At 45.2% G+C, this 18,640-nt stretch overlaps 1 protein-coding gene across 1 annotated transcript in view; it reads right to left on the bottom strand.

Annotated features, from left to right (window-relative positions):
- LOC123350280 (butyrophilin subfamily 1 member A1-like) overlaps positions 1 to 18,640 on the bottom strand; it is a 95,378-nt gene that overhangs the window by 59,581 nt on the left and 17,157 nt on the right. The window contains exons 6-7 of the mRNA XM_044988777.1: positions 9,661 to 9,681; positions 7,183 to 7,203 (exon numbers count right to left, since the gene is read on the bottom strand). Coding sequence (XP_044844712.1) covers positions 7,183 to 7,203; positions 9,661 to 9,681 — 42 coding nt within the window. The remainder of the gene's footprint in view (positions 1 to 7,182; positions 7,204 to 9,660; positions 9,682 to 18,640) is intronic.

Here is an 18,640-nt window from a genome sequence, read left to right as displayed (position 1 = left end):
TATAATAATATGGCCAGGAACAAGGGTAACTAATAGTTAAAATGACAAAAGCTGTATTTATTGAAGAATATCTCTGAGGGAGCAAGTGACACAATTAACATCATACTGTCTAAAGCGAGAAGGAAGAACTCTCATCATCTATAACAGGGGTAGGCAACCTATGGCACGGGTGCCGAAGGCGGCACGTGAGCTGATTTTCATTGACATTCACACTGCCCGGGTCCTGGCCACCAGTCCAGGGGGCTCTGCATTTTAATTTAATTTTAAATGAAGCTTCTTTAACATTATGAAACCTTATTTACTTTACATACAACAATAGTTTAGTTATATATTTTAGACTTATAGAAAAAGACCTTCTAAAAAGGTTAAAATATATTACTGGCATGCAAAACCTTAAATTAGAGTGAATAAATGAAGACTCGGCACACCACTTCTGAAAGGTTGCCGATCTCTGATCTATAACATGGGCCAGAGAACTTCCCCTGAACAATTCATGTTTGCATTAGTGCAGATCCTTTAGAAAAAACACATACAATCTTGATATGAAAAATTTCCAGTGATGGAGGATCCACCACAACCCCTGGTAAATTGTTACAATGGCTAATCACCCTCACTCTTAAAAATGTATACCTTATTTCTAGTCTGACTTTCCTAGGTTCAATTTCTAGCCATTGGATTTTGCTAGATCATTCTCTGCTAGACTAAAGAGCCCATTATGACATATATATTCTCTATCTACATATGTATAGAGTGTAATCAAGTCACCCCTTTTCTTTGGTTAGATAAATAGATTGAGTTATTTGAATCTATCACTATAACCAGGGTTGGCTCCAGGCCCCAGCACGCAAAGCGTGTGCTTGGGGTGGCAAGCCACGAGGGGCGCTCTGCCGGTCGCCGCGAGGATGACAGGCAGGTTGCCTTTGGCAGCTTGCCTGCGAAGTGTCCGCTGGTCCCGCGGCTTCGGTGGATCTCCTGCAGGAGTGCCTGCGGAGGGTCTGCTTTTTCCGCGGCTTCGGCGGACCTCGACTGCAGGAGGTCCGCTGAAGCCACGGGACCAGCGGACCCTCCGCAGGCAAGCTGCCGAAGGCAGCCTGCCTGCCATGCTTCGGGCGGCAAAATGCCTAGAGCCGCCCCTGACTATAACACATGTTATCTAATCCTTTAATCATTCTGGTGCTCTTCTGTGAACCCTCTGCAGTTTGAAAAGTTCCTTCTTCAGTTGGGGACACCGGAACTGCACTCAGTATTGCAGCAATAGAGTCAAATACAGAGCTAATATAACTTCTGTAGTCCTCATTAAGATCATCCCCATGCCCTCCGGTTTGGGGCCTAGCAAACACTTTCCTGTTGAAGGGGGTGTGGGAGCTCAAAACAAGGGGGTACAGCTTTGCTGAGACAGAAATTGCACCTATTCCCATCACAGACCATGTTTGTGGGATTGGCCTAGCTTTGTGTAAGGATAGGTGAGTGGGTTGCTAAACTGCACCAGACTGTGGAGCTCTGGGTGGGATTGTGCCTCAAGAGATTAACAGCTCCTCCTGGAGATTCCAGGCATGGAGAGGAACAGCACCCTGATGCCAGGGGCAGGGAAGGCACAGGATCACTGAGCATTATGTCTGGCTTTCAGCAGACTTTTTAGCTTTGCTGTGATTCCAGGATGCTCTGCACTCTGCTGTGTGAGGAGAGAGTCCTCCTCATCAGGAGAGGTTACAGTGAAGTACAGTGAAGGCCCATGAAGATCCCAGCAGTAATTTCCCATCTAAGGGGATGCTCTTGCACTTCACTATGAAGATTTCCCCCTTGGGGCAGGGTATTAAACCCCTCAGAGTGGTTTATGTCCTACAGAAAGTTGTTTGGTGCAATCTAGAACAAGCTGTTAAACATTTCCCTGATAAAACCCCACCATGTTTAATCATCTGAGAAATCAAATCAAAGTCACTATTGTCATCCAGCTATTGCTTTGCAAAATTGTATTAGTAGGAGCATTGCCAACAGATTGAGGGAAATTATTATTCTCCTCTACTCAGCACTGGTGAGGTCACACCTGGAGTATTGTGTCCAGTTTTGGGCCCCACACTAGAAGAAGGATGTGGAAAAATTGGTAAGAGTCCAGTGGAGGGCAATTAAAATGATTAGAGTACTGGATCACATAATTTATGAGGAGAGGATGAGGGAACTGGGATTATTTAGTCTGCATAAGGGAAGAGTGAGGGGGGATTTGATAGCAGCCTTCAACTATCTGAATGGGGGTTCCAAAGAGGATTGAGCTAGGCTGTTCTCAATGGTAGCAGATGACAGAACAAGAAGCAATAGTCTCAAGTTGCTATTATTCCCTCCATAAACTTTTCTTGAAGTCAGTTAGGGTTTTGCTCCCAGTGCTCCCCTTGGGAGGCTGGTCCAGAACTTCACTCCTCTGATGGTTAGAAACTGTTTAATTTCAAGCCTAAACTTGTTGATAGACAGTTTCTATTCATTTGTTCTTGTGTCCACATGGGCCCTTAAGTTAAATAACTCCTCCCTCCTCAGTGGTTAGTGGGCCCACTTCTTCTTTCCATTTATTTATATGGCTATAGAACCTTTCACTATTGGCTTTAATTCTCTTTGCAAGATCCAACTTCGCTAGGCTTTTGGCAGTTCTCACTGTATTCCTACACTTTCTGACCTTTCCTTGCTCATCCCTCCTATCTTCCATTCCTTTTAGGCGTTCTCCAATCACCTGTTTGAGATGCTTGCTCATTCAGCTTGGTCTGCAACCCTTCCCTACGAATCTTTCCCCCTTGCTTGGGACGTAGGCTTCAGAGAGCTTCTGCAGCTTTGATTTAAAGTAATTCCGAGCCACCTCCACCTTCAGATCCTTGAGTTCTTCAGTCCAGTCTGCTTGGCGCTTCCCTAATTCCCTTCATTTTTTAAAGTTTGCCCCTTTGAAATTAAGGCCTCTAGTTGCAGAGCTCTTTTTGTTTATCCTTCCATTTAATTTAAACAGAATTAGCTCATGATCCCTCGAGCCAAGGTTGTCCCCTACAACCAGCTCTTCTCTGAGGTCCTCACTGCTCACCAAAGCCAAATCTAAATGGCTCCACCTCTTGTTGGTTCAGCACCTATTTGGTAAAGAAAGCTGTGGCATCCAGGAAAATCTGGGCCCTTCTATTATTAGTAGAACTTGTCCTCCACTCTGTATCTGGGAAGTTAAAGTCTCCCACAATCACACAATTCTGAGCAGTATTTTATTTTATTAAAAGCATTTCAAAGGTTTCTCTCCCTCTCCATATCCAGATCAGGGGCTTTAGCACATGCCAGTCACTAGCCCAGGGGAACCCCCTCTGGTAACTTTCTTCCCCCAACTGATTTTGGCTCATACTCTGTCTTATCCATTCCATTACTTTTCATTTCTGTACAGTCTGCCTCCTCATCAATACACATTGCTACTCCAGTGCATAATTCTCATCTTCGCCCCTTCTTTCACAAACAGCCCCTTGGCCTCGGCGCTGCCTCACTCGTTTGCAGCTCCCCCACCTTCCACTCCTCCCTGTCCAGGCTGTTTCTGTGAAGCCTTCCAGCAATGACTTTGGTTCTGCTCCACCTCAGGCTTGGATCAGCCTCTCTGGCTGAACTCAAAGGGCATGATTCCCAGGCTGAGCAGACGGACTCACGCTCGCTTAGCTTGTGCTAACGAGTGCAGACATTTGGCGTGGGCAGCAATTCAGGCTAGCGTGCCTTTTTGTCCACTGGGATCCAAGCTCAGGTGGCTAGGCAGAGCTACACCATCCACAGAACTGTTCTTAATGCTAGATCAGCTTGAGCTAACACGAGTCTCCCTGCTGCAGTGGCTAGATGCCCCCTACACTTCAGGGGGCAGAGACCTGCCTCTAGCCCTCCAGCTTTGTTGGTTACAAAGAGGTTGGGTGTTCAGTGTGTCCCCCTCCAAGTATTTAGCTCAAGGCTTGATGCTGCTAACTGGCAAATGTCACAAGAATTGTCACATACAACTCAATTTGTATGATTTTTTTTTAAATTTCAACAGATAAATTGATTTAAAAAAAGCTTAAAAATACGTTTTCATAGTTGTGCAAATGATAGGGGGAAAATGCTTAAAACAATTTTTATCTTCACAGTTGCAGGATATTGCGTGGGGGTCAGGTAATATTTATTTAACAGTCAGTGCTGACATTCAACAAGTGAAAGCTTCATAAACCATTAAAATACCCATTGGCAACATCACCTGTCAAAGTATACAAAATGCCAAGAGCCTTAAATCAAACTCTGAGAAGTTATCAAGCTACATTGCCTGTCAGTTTCAGTTATCAGCAAGGGCGGGGGGGGTCAGTTTGTGCATGTGTGATGAAATCTACTATTACTGACATTTACCGATTTGAGAAAAAAAAATCTTTTTTCCAAACCTCCTCATGAGCAAGAGCCTAGAAGCATCATGGACAAACATCTCTAGGAAGCTTGTTTTCCTACTGGCCAGAAAGCCAGAGTCCAGCCCAGCCCAAAGACCAGGTTGAAAATTACTGCTGGGAGAAAACGTGTCTGCAACATTTTAAACAGTAGAGTGCCACCTCCCTCCCTGGGCTGTGGCTGCTACAAACTCTCACAGGTCCTCCTGCAGCACTGATAAGTAGAGCCGTTGGTGAGCAGCATGAGCAGAGGCAGAAATAGCCTGTGTGATGGATAAGGTCAGAGAAACTAGGGGAAGGAGAGAGAAGGCTGTTGCTTTGCAGCAAGGTTTATTGCAAGGTGTGGGTGAACACAGAGCTGTGAGTGATGGATTGAGACTAGGTTCTAAGCTCAGAGCCCTAGGAAGACTGTAGGAAAGTTTGTCTAATGCCTAGGGTTAAGAGGATCTGCCGGGAGCCTCCAGGATCTGCTGGGAGCCTCCTCCTCCCCGGGGAGCCCAGCAACCAGCCAACACTGCCTGCTGCAGCCCCGGAGCAAGCGAGCAGGGCTAGGGATGCAGGGGGGCAGTGCGGAGCCCAGAGCAAGCTGGCGGCTGCACGCAAAACCTGGCTCCGGACTCCTAGTCCGGAGCCCAGTGCTGGCTGTGCAGAAAGACGCACCTTTTGGAAAATATCCTCAGGGGAAGCAGCTGCTCCCTCTGCTCCCCCCCCAGGTATGCTACTGCCTGGGGTATACCACTGTTTATCTCTCTCCATTCTGAAAACTATTTATTCCTACCCTTTATTTCCTATCTTTTAACCAGTTACCAATCCATGAGAGAACCTTCCCTCTTATACCATGACTACTTGCTTTGCTTAAAGCCTGTGGTGTGGGACCTTGTCAAAGGCTTTCTGAAAATCTAAATGTACTATAACCACTGGATCCCCCTTGTCCACATGCTTGTTGACCCCTTCAAAAAATTCTAGGAGATTGGTGAGGTATGATTTTCCTTTATATAAAACATGTTGACTATTTCCTAACAAATTATGCTCATCTATGTGTCTATGTGCTCTTTACTATAGTTTCAACCAGTTTGCCCAGTACTGAAGTCAGGCTTGTAATTGGCAAGGTCACCTCGGGAGCCCTTTTTTAAAAATTGGCATCACATTAGCTATCCTCCAGTCATTTGGTACAGAAATTGATTTAAATGATAGGCTACAGATGACAGTTAGTAGTCCTGCAATTTCACGTTTGAGTTCCTTCAGAACTCTTGGGTGAATACCATCAGGTCATGGAGACTTATTACTGTTTAGTTTATCAATTTGTTCCAAAACTTCCTCTAATGATACCTCAGTTTGGAACAGTTCCTCAGATCTGTCACCCAAAAAGAATGGCTCAGGTTTGGGAACCTCCCTCACATCCTCAGCCACGAAGACCGATGCAAAGAACTCATTTAGTTTCCCCACGGTGGCTTTATTGTCCTTGAGTGCTCCTTTAGCATCTCGGTCGTCCAGTGGCCCCACTGATTGTTTAGCAGCTTTCTGCTTCTGATGTATTTTTTAAAAAAAAATTGCTATTATTTTTGGAGTCTTTGGCTAACTGTTCCTCAGATTCTTTTTTGGCCTTCCTAATTATATTTGTACACTTCATTTGCCAAAGTTTATACTTTTAACTTCCACTTTTTAAAAGATGCCTTTTTGCCTCTCACTGCTTCTTTTACTTTGCTGTTTAGTCATGGTGGCTCTTTTTTGGTTCTCTTAATATGTCTTTTAAATTAGGGCATACATTTAAGTTGAGCCTCTATTATGATTTCTTTAAAAAATTTCCACGCAGTTTGCAGGGATTTTACTTTTGGTGCTGTACCTTTTAATTTCTGTTTCATTAACAGCCTCATTTTTGTTAGTTCCCCTTTCTGAAATTAAATGCTACAGTGTTGGGCTGCTGTGGTGTTTTCCTTGCCACAGGGATGTTAAATTTAATTATGGTATGGTCACTATTACCAAGCAGTCCAGCTATATTCATCTCTTGGACCTGATCCTGTGCTTCACTTTGGACTCAGTCAAGAATTGCCTCTCCTCTGGTGGGTTTCAGGACTAGCTGCTCCCAGAAGCAGTCATTTAAGATGTCAAGAAACTTTATCTCAGCATCCCTTCCTGAAGTGACATGTACCCAGTCAATATGGGGATAGTTGAAATCCCCCATTATTATTGAGGGTTTTTTTTATTTTAACAGCCATTCTAATCTCCCTGAGCTTTTCACAGTCACTATCACCATCCTGGTCAGGTGGTCGATAATATATCCCTACTTCTATATTCTTATTATTAAAGCATGGAATTACTATCCATAGAGATTCTATGGTACAGTTTGGTTTATTTAAGATTTTTACTTCATTTGATTCTGCGCTTTCTTTCACATATAATGCCACTCCCCCACCAGCATGACCTGTTCTGTCCTTCTGATATATTTTATACCCTAGTATTACTGTGTCCCATTGATTATCCTCATTCCATCAAGTTTCTATGATGCCTATTATATCAATATCCTCATTTAATATGAGGCAGTCATCTTTGCTGTTGCTTAACATTGGGTGAATTTCTTTCCTCTGATCAGCCCCAGTCTGACACCGCAGCCCTGATCAGCCAGTTATACAACCTGCCAGTAAAAAATACCCATATTCTTCTCATTCACAATTGCAAAACTCACTCACCTCCCACTCACTGCAAAAGGAGAAAGGTCCTGACCTCCACTTCTCTGAATGGGGAAATCACTGACCCTTCCCCTTACAAACTGCAGAAGCCAACTTACCCTTTTCCTCCTTGAGTTGGGCTGCAAAAGAAAACCAAAAGGAACACTTTTCAATATATGTACTTTATTGCTTTCAAATTAGGGGCCCAGTATGGTTCCCAGTGTAGCCAATTGAAAATGACACTGAATTCAATGAAGGAAGGTTCATGTCTTGGAATAAGTGATGCTCATTTTTTCTGACACCACCACTCTGCCCCCACGTGATTGTGTACTTAAATGGAACCTTAACAATTTCTTCATGAATTTGTTCTGTGCAAGAGGCACAGGGTCAGCACATGTTACATGAAGGGGTTACATTTTTCTCATGTATCTGAGTGTAAAGGACATAAAGTCGGTTCAGACTTATTCATTTGCTTCTGAACATGAAGTGTAACATGACCTCAAAAGGCTTATTTTTCAAACCAAGAAAAAAATTGTACTTTATTTTTTCTGTTAAAACTTTCATGACATTATCAGATACATCACACTAAATATGCAGGGGTTGGGAGCAATTGGGAAAAGTAGAATCAAAGAAGTGGGTTTTGAATGTATCTGGGAAACATGAGAGGTTTGGACCATTCTGGTTTTGTGCAGGATTGAGATCTGTAGTCTGAATCCAGCTTCTATACAGTTTAACAATCTATCTGACAAGCATCTCCCTATTGGCTCACAATGTTCAGGCTCCAGTGGAGCATAAGTATCTGTGAGGGTCATTGTCTCAAAAAATAAATAAACAGTCATTTAAAAATGAAAAAAATTGAAATATTCCATTTTAACAAGATGGAAACAAAAAGTTTTGACTTCAATGAAACGCATTTCTTTTTTTTTCTCCCCGCTCTACTCCTTCTCCCACCCTGTAGTAGAGAGAGAGCCTGGAGCATGGGGCTTAGTGCCAGATCTGAGGCCTGAACCAGAGACTGTGACCCAAGTCAGGCCATGTATTAAAGTAGATGTTTACAAGTTCACTGTCCAGTACATGAACTTGTCAAAGTTGTTGCTCGTGTCCTAGGCACAAAATATTTCTGTAAATACATTCCACCCACTACAGACACATCCCAATTTAATATATGATAAGATGGCTTCAGACAACAATGAATGGGGATGTTTTGTTCAAGATACCAGGAAGAAGGGGAGGTAAAAATCAGATGTTACGAAACATGTAAGTTGTTTGTCCCAATTGCTTGTCCCAGTCTATTAGTGTCGGGGTACCTCACCTTAACCCTTTGTGTGGCCTGGGGAACAGTAGAAAGTCTCGCTGTTGACTGAGCTGCTCCTTGCCACTGGGCACTCATGTGTTAGTGAACAAGGAACCATTGACCCAGGGTGCTAAGACTGTGCCTTCAGGGCAATAAACCTGGCTGAGTGCCTTTGTCACTGAACGCTGCCTGTGATCTTTCTTTATGGTTAACACTGAGGTATGCTGAATTAGCAGGCTACATTATCTGCTAGTGCTCCTAACACCAGAGATCCATGGACAGAAGCACTGAGCAGCCTGAACAGCTTTACTAAGGCAACAACATTACACCCTTCAACACTTAACAACAACCCTCTAAATATTTTTTTTGTTATCAAAATACACATGTTCCCATGGAAAGTTTCTGAAAATCCCTTCATCTGGTACTGAATACACTGGGCCAGAGAACAGACTATCTGGGTTTTATGTCCTGCTCTAGCAAATATTCCTGTGTGACTATCATCACTTCCTTTGCAGGGGGATTGTCAAAGAGCCTCCTCTGTGTTCTACACAGGATGTGGGTTACCAGTTTGGAGGACTCTTTCTGGGGAAGACTATTCTCTTCCCATCCTTGAGGCAGCAGATGTGGTGTCAGCCTGGCCTCAGCTACAGCTCAGGCCCAGCTTTAGGAACTCTGTTCTGCTGCACTCTACATTGAGAGCTTTGTCCTATAGGAGATATGTTCAATTCCTGGAGCTCATACATATTTTTGCTCATTCCTGACTCCTTCAACCTCTCCTGTTTGGACCTTCTTTGAAAAGTGCTGGCGAAGTCTCAGCTCTATGAGATAGTCTATGGGCAGGTCTACACTAAGGGTGGGGGTCGAACTAGGGTACGCAAGTTCAGCTACGTGAATAGTGTAGCTGAACTCGAAGTACCCTAGTTCGAACTACTCACCCATCCAGACGCCGCGGGATCAAAGTCCGCGGCTCCAAGGTCGACTCCGCCACCGCCGTTTGCAGTGGTGGAGTACCGGAGTCGACCGGAGCGCGCGGGGAGTTCGAACTATCGCGTCCAGATTAGACGCGATAGTTCGAACTCCGAGAAGTCGAACTCACCGCGTCGACCCGGCAGGTAAGTGTAGACTAGCCCTATGATTGCAGAGCCTATGATTCCAGAGTCCCCTATATGAACCCTCCTCTTCCCAGATCCAAGAACCATACCATGTGGGAATCCCTGCTGCAGTCAGAGCTGTTAGAACCCATAAAGGGCATGCAAAGTTGGGTCTGTGGAGTGTAAGTATTCATTAAAATAGGCAAACTCACCTGTTTCCTCCTGGAGTTCCTCTGCAAAAGAAAAGTAGGGATAAAAAGAAAACAGTTCAGCACATGTCCATGGAGTTAAAAATTGAAGAGCGTGAATGAGATCATTTCTCTCTCCTTTCTGAGTAGCATAAATATCAGCCATAGTTAATGAAGGGCATAGACTATTCATAAATTAGTCAATCTGTGGGCTGGTCCCATGCTCTTCCCCCTAGGTAGTAGAAAGACAAGATTCCCTCAAGGATCTGTACTGGGACCAGGGGATCTGTAAAAAGTGGTAAACTTGGTAAAAGGGTACAGTGAGGTGGTAAACTTTGCAGACGATATTAAATTGGTCATAATAGTTAAGTCCAAAGCAGATTATGAAGAGTTACAAAGGGGGAAGAACAGCAGCTGGTAGGGAGGTCAGCCGGGGAGGAACAGTGGCTGGCAGGGAGGCCAGTAGGGAGGAACAGCATGGGGCAGCCAGCCAGAGCAAGTGCTCAGATGGTGGCGCAAGCAAGGTGCCTAGTTTATCAATTAATTCCAAAACCTCCTCTAGAGACACTTCAATCTGTGACATTTCCTGAGATTTGTCACATACAAAGGACAGCTCAGGTTTGGGAATCTCCCTAACTTCCTCAGACGTGAAGACTGAAGCAAAGAATTCATTTAGTTTCTCTCCAATGACTTTATCATCTTTAAACGCTCCTTTCGTATCTCGATCATCCAGGGCCCCCACTGGTTGTTTAGCAGGCTTCCTGCTTCTGATATACTTAAAAAAAACATTTTGTTATTACCTTTTGAGTTTTTAGCTAGCCATTCTTAGAACTCCTCTTTGGTTTTTCTTATTACATTTTTACACTTAATTTGGCAGTGTTTATGCTCCTTTCTATTTACCTCACTAGGATTTGACTTCCACTTTTTAAAAGATGCCTTTTTATCTCTCACTGCTTCTTTAACATGGTTGTTAAGTCACGGTGACTCATTTTTAGTTATTTTTCTATGTTTTTTTAATTTGGGGTATACATTTAAGTTGGACCTCTATTATGGTGTCTTTGAAAAGTGTCCATGCAGCTTGCAGGGATTTCACTGTATCTTTTAATTTCTGTTTAACTAACTTCCTCATTTTTGAACAGTTCCCCTTTTTGAAATTAAATGCCACAGTGTTGGGCTGTTGAGGTGTTCTTCTCACCACAGGAATGTTAAATGTTATTATATTGTGGTCACTATTTCCAAGCGGTCCTGCTATAGTTACCTCTTGGACCAGATCCAGCGCTCCACTCAGGAATAAATCGAGAATTGCCTCTCCCCTTGTGGGTTCCTGTACCAGCTGCTCCAAGAAGCAGGCATTTAAAGTATCGAGAAATGTCTCTGCATTTTGTCCTGAGGTGACATGTACCCAGTTAATATGGGGATAATTGAAATCCCCCTCTATTATTAGGTTCTTAATTTTGATAGCCTCTCTAATCTCCCTTAGCATTTCATCGTCACTATCACTGTCCTGGTCAGGTGGTTGATAATAAATCCCTATTGTTATATTTTTATTAGAGCATAGAATTATTATCTATAGAGATTCTATGGAACATGTGGATTCATTTAAGATTTTTACTTCATTTGATACTACATTTTCTTTCACATATAGTGCCACTCCCCACCCTGCATGACCTGTGCTGTCCTTCTGATATATTTTGTACCCCGGAATGATTGTGTCCCATTGATTGTCCTCACTCCACCAGATTTCTGTGATGTCTATTATATCAATATCCTCCTTTAACATGAGGCACTCTAGTTCACCCATCTTATTATTTAAACTTCTAATATTTGTGTACAAGCACTTTAAAAACTTGTCACTGTTTATTTGTCTGCCCTTTTCTGATGTGTCAGATTCTTTTTTATGTGAATGTTTCTTGTCTGCTGTGAAAAGTTTCCTAATATCCAACCTAAACCTCCCGCACTGCAACTTGAGCCATTGAGGAGGCCTTCTGTCTCTAGGTGAATTACGGCAAACTTCTGGTGTTGTTACCCGAGAGTGTTTTGGGCGTGGGCCTGACAATGGGATCAGGGATCGTAGGGCGAAGGGGTGAGGATGGGGTATCAGCTTGTGCCGGGCAGAGAGGTATCTCTGCCGCTGGCAGTAATGGGGGGGAAAAGTCAGGAACAGGTGACTCCTGATTCCATGTCTCACTGGAGGTGGTGAAGTCAGGCAACTCAACTGACGATGTGTCCTGAGGACTGGTATGACCTGGCAGCAGCTGATCTACATGTCGCCGCCAGGTCAGATCCTCTGCAGTCCGGACTGTGTAGGAAACAGGTCCCGTTTGAGCAATGACAGTGGCAGGGACCCATTAAGCTCCAGAAGTATAATTCCGAGCCAAAACCAGCTGTCCCGGGCTAAAGGTTCGGTCTTTTGCTCTGGGGGCCTGATGACTTGATCTTGCTGCTGACGTTGCACAATTTGTCGGGGTTCAGAAGGTTTCAGCAGATCAAAGCAAGTGCGCAGCTGTCATCCCATCATTAGAAAGGCCGGAGATGCCTTGGTCGTAGCATGAGGTGTGTTTCTGTAGGATAGTAGTTTTGAATGGAGTGTTGTCCCCTTGCTGATTTCAAAGCTTGTTTCATTATCTGCACAAATCTTTCAGCTAACCCATTAGTGGATGGATGATATGGTGCTGAAGTGATGTGGTGTATCCCATTTGCCTTCATAAACTTTTGAAACTCCTGAGAGACGAACTGCGGTCCGTAGTCACTCACAAGTGGTTCTGGCAGACCAAAACGACTAAAGAGTCCTCGTAGTTTTTGGATAGTACTCTCTGCAGTAGTGGACTGCATTATAGAGACTTCTGGCCATTTAGAATGGGCATCTACCACCACCAAGAACATGCTTCCTTCAAGGGGGCCAGCGAAGTCAATGTGAATGGCTTTTCAGGCCAGTCCCATGGATGTAGGGGTGCCCACTGGGGTGCATTCCTCACACTCTGACATGACATACAAGCTCTTGCCTTCTCTTCAATAGCACTGTCAACCCAGGCCACCAAAAATAGCTTCGTGCAATTTCCTTCATGCGCACTATTCCACAGTGACCAGAATGGAGCTGTTTTAACATCTGTGATCTCAGTGGTGGTGGGATAATGACATATATCCCCCCCAACAAACAATCAGATTGGATTGATAACTCCATCCTCCTGGACATGTAGGCAGCAAAGTCAGGTGAGACCAGAGAGGTTCACCGAGATGTTCCATGAATCACCAGGTCCATAACTTGGGACAATATTGGGTAAACTCGAGTTGCGTTCTTTACCTGAATAGCGGTGATGGGTGTATTCTCTACTTGTTCAAAGTAAAAGATTTCCTTCTGGGCAATATCTTGACGGCTGACAGGCAACGGCAGCCTTGAGAGACCATCCGCATTGCCGTGCAGAGTGGATTTCCTATATTTGATTTCATATGTGTGCGCGGAAAGCAACAATGCCCACCGTTGCATACGACTAGCGGCTAATGGAGGAATGCCTGTGTGGGGTCCAAAAATTTAAGTCAGGGGTCGATGGTCAGTGAGAAGAGTAAACTTTTATCTGAACAGGTACTGATGAAACTTCCAAATTCCAAAAATGATTCCCAATGCCTCACGTTCGATATGGGCATAGTTAGTTTCTGCTTTGCTTAGAGAGCGTGAAGCAAAAGCAATAGGTCTCTCTTCTCCCGAAGGCATAATGTGTGACACGACTGCTCCCACTCTATAAGGGGAGGCATTGCAGGCCAACTGTAGGGGTAAGGATGGATCAAAGTGCGTCAGAACTTCAGAATTTAGCAATGCATCCTTAGCTTTGTTAAATGCAACATCACAGGCTTCAGTCCACTTCCAGGCCTTGTTCTGCCCAAGGAGTTCATGAAGTGGTTTTAGCAGTGTGGCTAGCTCTGAGATAAACTTTCCATAATAGTTCAATAGTCCTAGAAACGAGTGAAGCTGGCTAACATTTTGAGGAGTGGGCGCCTCCACAATAGCCTTAACCTTGGCAGGGGCCTTACGAAGACGTGTAGCATCAATGATGTGTCCCAAATATTCAGCAGAGGGCGGGAAGAATTCACACTTGTCTTTGCGGAATCGCAGTCCATACTCTTCCAGTCTTTTTAGGGTAGCCTCTAAATTCCTTAAGTGATCCTCCTCATTCCTTCCAGTGACCAGGATATCATCCAGATAGCACTGGACTCCTGGCAAGCCACACAAGATCTGGTCCATAGCCCTCTGGAACAGTGCAGGAACAGATGTTATTCCGAAGGGTAGGCGACAGTATCGATAAAGCCCCTTATGCATCACAATAGTCAAGAGCTCTTGGGACTTTTCATCAACGTGCATCTGTAAATATGCTTGACTCAGATCAATCTTCCTGAACTTTTGTCCCCCAGCCAGGCCTGCGAAGAGATCATCGATGCGGAGAAGCGGGTATTGCTCTGCACATAACACTGCGTTGACAGTGACTTTAAAATCACTGCAAATCCAGAGGGAGCCATCTTTCTTCACTATTGGAACGATAGGAGTTGCCCATGGGCTATGGGTAACTGGTATTCGGACGCCATTTGTGACCAGGTGCTCCAGACCCGCTTCGACTTTTGGCCTGATGGCATCTGGCACAGTTCTGGCTTTCAGATATTTTGGTTGACTGTCAGGTTTAATGTTCAATGTCACAGTGATTCCCTTCATACTTCCCAGATCCTCTCCAAAACAGCAGCATGTTTCCTTAGTATAGTGGTCAGACTGGTTTCTTCTTTAGTCACTCGGTGCACTTCTGCTCAGTTCAGCTGGATCTTCCTAAGCCAAGACCAACCATTAAGGCTGGGTAATTACCTCTCACCACAAACAGTGGCAATTTAGCAGCCTGTCCATTGAGCTCCACCTTAACATCAGTAGTGCCCAACATAGGCACAGCTTCTCCCGTATATGTCTTCAGCACTTTTTTTGTTGCTTTAAGTGGAAGATGCTGTAGCTTTTCTTTATACACAGTCTCTGAGACCAGTGAGACAGCTACACTGGTGTCCAGTTCCATGCGTATAGGTTTGCCGTCCAACAACGGGCTTACCCGGTATTCATGTGAGCCCACTGCCAAAGACAAAACGTGCAGTGGCTCTTCTTCTTGTGAGGAGGTATCTCCTTGGTCATCCTGGGTCTGCTCTAGGGTACGCAGCTTTCCCTTTTTGGTCAGCCAGACCACAGGCCTCTTTTTCTTTTGTTTACAGGCATACTCAATGTGTCCCTTTTTGCCACAGTGTCAACACACCAGGTCCTTACACCAGCATTCTAATGCATGATAACCCGGCTTACCACAGCGGTAACATTCCTGATTCCCCACAGTTTTGTAGGTAGGTTCTTGTGACTCCTTATGCACCCTAGGGGATGCATTGATGGATTGTGCCTCTTTGTAGCCAATTCCATGGAGACAGCAATATCAATGGCCTTCTGTAAGGTAAGCTGAGCCTCTGTCAATAGGCGCTGCCGTATAGCTTCACTGTACAGGCCACACACTAACCTGTCACGTAGGGCCTCATTTAATATTTCCTTAAATTCACAGTGTTCTGCCAGCTTTCTCAAAGTTGCTACAAATTGTACAACTGTTTCGTCTCCTTTCTGGTCTCTTTTGTGGAACCTATATCTTTCAGCAATTACCAGTGGTTTGGGATTAAAATGGGACCCCAGGATTTCCACAATGTCACTGTAAGATTTGGTCTCTGGCTTAATAGGGTGTAGTAAGCTGCGTAGCAGGGAGTAGGTTTTAGCCCCTACAACACTTAGGAATATTGGCACCTTCTTTGCTTCTGTAATGTCATTTGCAATAACAAAAAGCTCAAAACACTCAGTATACACATGCCACTGCTCTATAGTCTCCACAAAAGGTTCCAGTGGCCCTGTAAGTGTAGCCAGTTTCAGTTTCACAGTCAGTGCAAACAAGCCAGTTCTCTCCCCCTTCCAGCAGCAAACAAGGTTTGTTTGTTGGTTTTTATACCTTAACTTCTACTTCCTTCTGTTGCTGGGGCAGCACAGAAATCCCACCTTTGTAGCCACGTTGTTATATCCTTGGGGGCAGCAACTTTAGGAAGAAATCACTGGAGACACAGAGAGCTGTAAACCTTGGAGCAGCCATTTATTGCTACACACAGAGCTAACCAACAGCCAGCCAAACAGGCTGGGCTATCCCCTAATAAATCTGACTCAGTTGCCATAGCAACACCAGATTCTATTACCAACACAACATCCAGGACGTCTCTCCTACCCTTCCCTATTTCATTGGTACCTACATATACCACGACCACCAGCTCCACCCCAGCACTACACATAAGTCTATCTAGATGCCTCGACAAAGCCGCAAACTTTGCACCAGGCAGGCAAGTCACCATACGGTTCTGCCAGTGATCACAAACCCAGCTATCTATGTTTCTAATGACTGAATCTCCCATTACTAACACCTGCCTTTTCCAAATGACTGGAGTTACCTCCCACAGAGAGGTAACCTCAGTATGAGAGGATACCCCAACATCATCAGGAAGGAGGGTCCCAACTATGGGAAGGTTTCCCTCTGCTTCCATTGACTACTCTGCTTCCCTGGGCCTTTTATCCTCTTCAACAGCGCATGGGGTTGTCCGACCAGAGGTAGGACAAATCTACGATGTCCCGGAAAGCCTCATCAACATACCTCTCTGCCTCTCTTAGCTCCTCCAGTTCCACCACCCTGGCCTCCAAAGCCAGTAGGGTACTACTGGCAGGGCCGCCGACAGAAGGCAGGGGACGGGGGGATCCTCAAAGCACTGCCACAGCAAAGGACTGCTTTAACGTCAGCGGTCCATACCAGCAGGGCTGCCGACAGGGAAGGCAAAAGGGGCAGGCACATTAAAGTATGGTGTTGTTTGTGTGCTGGGTTATATTTCTTGTAAATAGATAAATAGTATTAGTCATTTTCGAAAGAGACAGCATCTGTATGTCCCAAGCACAGGGCGCTGAAATAAAGAACCCATGCCAGAAGGGAAGACAAGCCACTCGATTAGCAAGCAGCACATAGGAGGCTTAAGCCAGAAGGTGAGTGGAGGGAGGGGAAGGGGGCTACATGAAATACAATGTTGGCATTTCCCTCAGAGAACTGTCTCTGCAGCAGAGGGAACTGAAGGAGCCTCTAACTCCTGTGTGGAACAACAAAATTGGCCGGGAGTCAGGGGCTGCGGGGGATGGGGAATTCCCAGGGCTGGTGCAACCACTAGGGAAACTAGGCAGCTGCCTAGGGCACCGAGTGATTGAAGGCAGACAAAAGCGTGCTCTGGGGCGGTGGTGGAGTGGAGGTGAGCTGGGGTGGGGGGACACGGGGAGGGCCGCCTGCAGCAAGTAAGGGGGGGGCGGCATACAGGGGAACCGCTCCTCGCCCCAACTTCACCTCTGCTCCGCCTCCTCCCCGATCATGCCGCCTCGCTCTGCTTCTCTCCCTCCCAGGCTTGTGGCACCAAACAGCTTATTGGCGCTGCAAGCCTGGGAGGTGGGAGAAGTGGAGCGGCGACGGCATGCTCGGGGAGGAGGCGGAGCAGAGGTGAGCTAGGTTGGGGAGCTGCCGCATGGCTCCCTGGGCCGGGGTGGGGTGCTGCCGCAGGAGGGGCGCCTCAGGGCGGAGGGGGGGGTGGGAAGCTGCCATGGGGGAGGCGCCTCAGGGCAGAGGGTGCGTGGGGAGCTGCTGTGGGGGGGCGCTTCAGGGTGGGGGGGAGCTGCTGCAGGGGGGGTGCCTCAGGGCAGAGAGGGGGTGGGGAGGTGCCACGGGGGGCACCTCAGGGTGAAGGGGGGGGGGAGCTGCCACAGGGGGGATGCCTTGGGGGGGGCGGGGAGCTGCTGAAGGGCTCAGAGTGGGGGAGGGCACAAGGTGGAAGTTTCACCTAGGGCGCGAAACATCCTTGCACCGGCCCTGGGAATTCCCCTGCTGCCAGTGACAGGGCTGATTCTGAACCCAGGCTGCAATCAGGCAGAGGTACCCCTCCCTTTTAAGGGAGCTGGGAACCCTAGCAAAATGAAGAAACATCCACATATCACTTTCTACACTAGGTGTTAGGTCAGTATAACTACATCACTCAGGGGTGTGGATTTTCAATACCCCCGTGTGACATTGTTATACTGACGTAGATCTGTAGTGTAGACCTAATCTAACTTTCTTGGAAAGTTAATGGGACTTAGTCTTCAAAGTATCTAAGGACTTGTTTGTGTGGGGACACTCAAGAAAGTTAATCTGGATCAACTTTTAAAATGGATTAGTTAAACCACAGCAAACACATGTGGACATTCTTATTCAGAATTAAAACGGCCTTAATTTGATTAGCTTAGTTCACAAATCAAATTCAGGCTACTTAAAATCTGAATAAGGATGTCCACACAGGGGGTTAATGAAATATAACTAATCCACTTTACATTCAAACTTCAATTAATTCGAATTAATTTTCCAGAGTTTTTCTGTATAGACAACAACTCAGTAACTTTTGAAAATGGTAGTCAAGATCCTAAATCATTTTGCCACTTTTGAAAAATTTATCCTTATGGAATAAAATGTATTTTTTTCAACCTGAGTTTGTAAAGAAAAACATCTGTTCTCTTTTGTAAACAAACTGTTGCCATAATAACTCTCACAAAGTTCTTGAGGTCCCTTCCAGCCACACATTTCTTTGATTCTATGTCGTTATGGCTGAAGGTTCTCCTGTTCTTAGGATGCTAACAAACTCTGTTGTAAAATTAACAATGCTTCAGAAGAGCTTATTAAAAAGTAGTTTAAATTACATTCTAACATCACTTTAATGTTTAGAAGATAGATTTAATAATACATCTCCAAGAATTGGTATTTTAAAAGCAAATGAAGGGGAGAGTGATTATTACTGATATCTCCTCTAACAGCAGACAGTCTGAAATCACTTCTGAAATCAGGAAACTGATCTCATAGTGACATGCATTAGACCATCTAATAGCTGCCCAAAGGAAGAAGTGGAGATTCCATCG

This window comes from Mauremys mutica, chromosome 15 (assembly GCF_020497125.1).
Source record: "Mauremys mutica isolate MM-2020 ecotype Southern chromosome 15, ASM2049712v1, whole genome shotgun sequence".
Taxonomy (NCBI): Eukaryota; Metazoa; Chordata; order Testudines; family Geoemydidae; genus Mauremys; species Mauremys mutica.
This window is presented reverse-complemented; position numbering and strand designations above follow the sequence as displayed.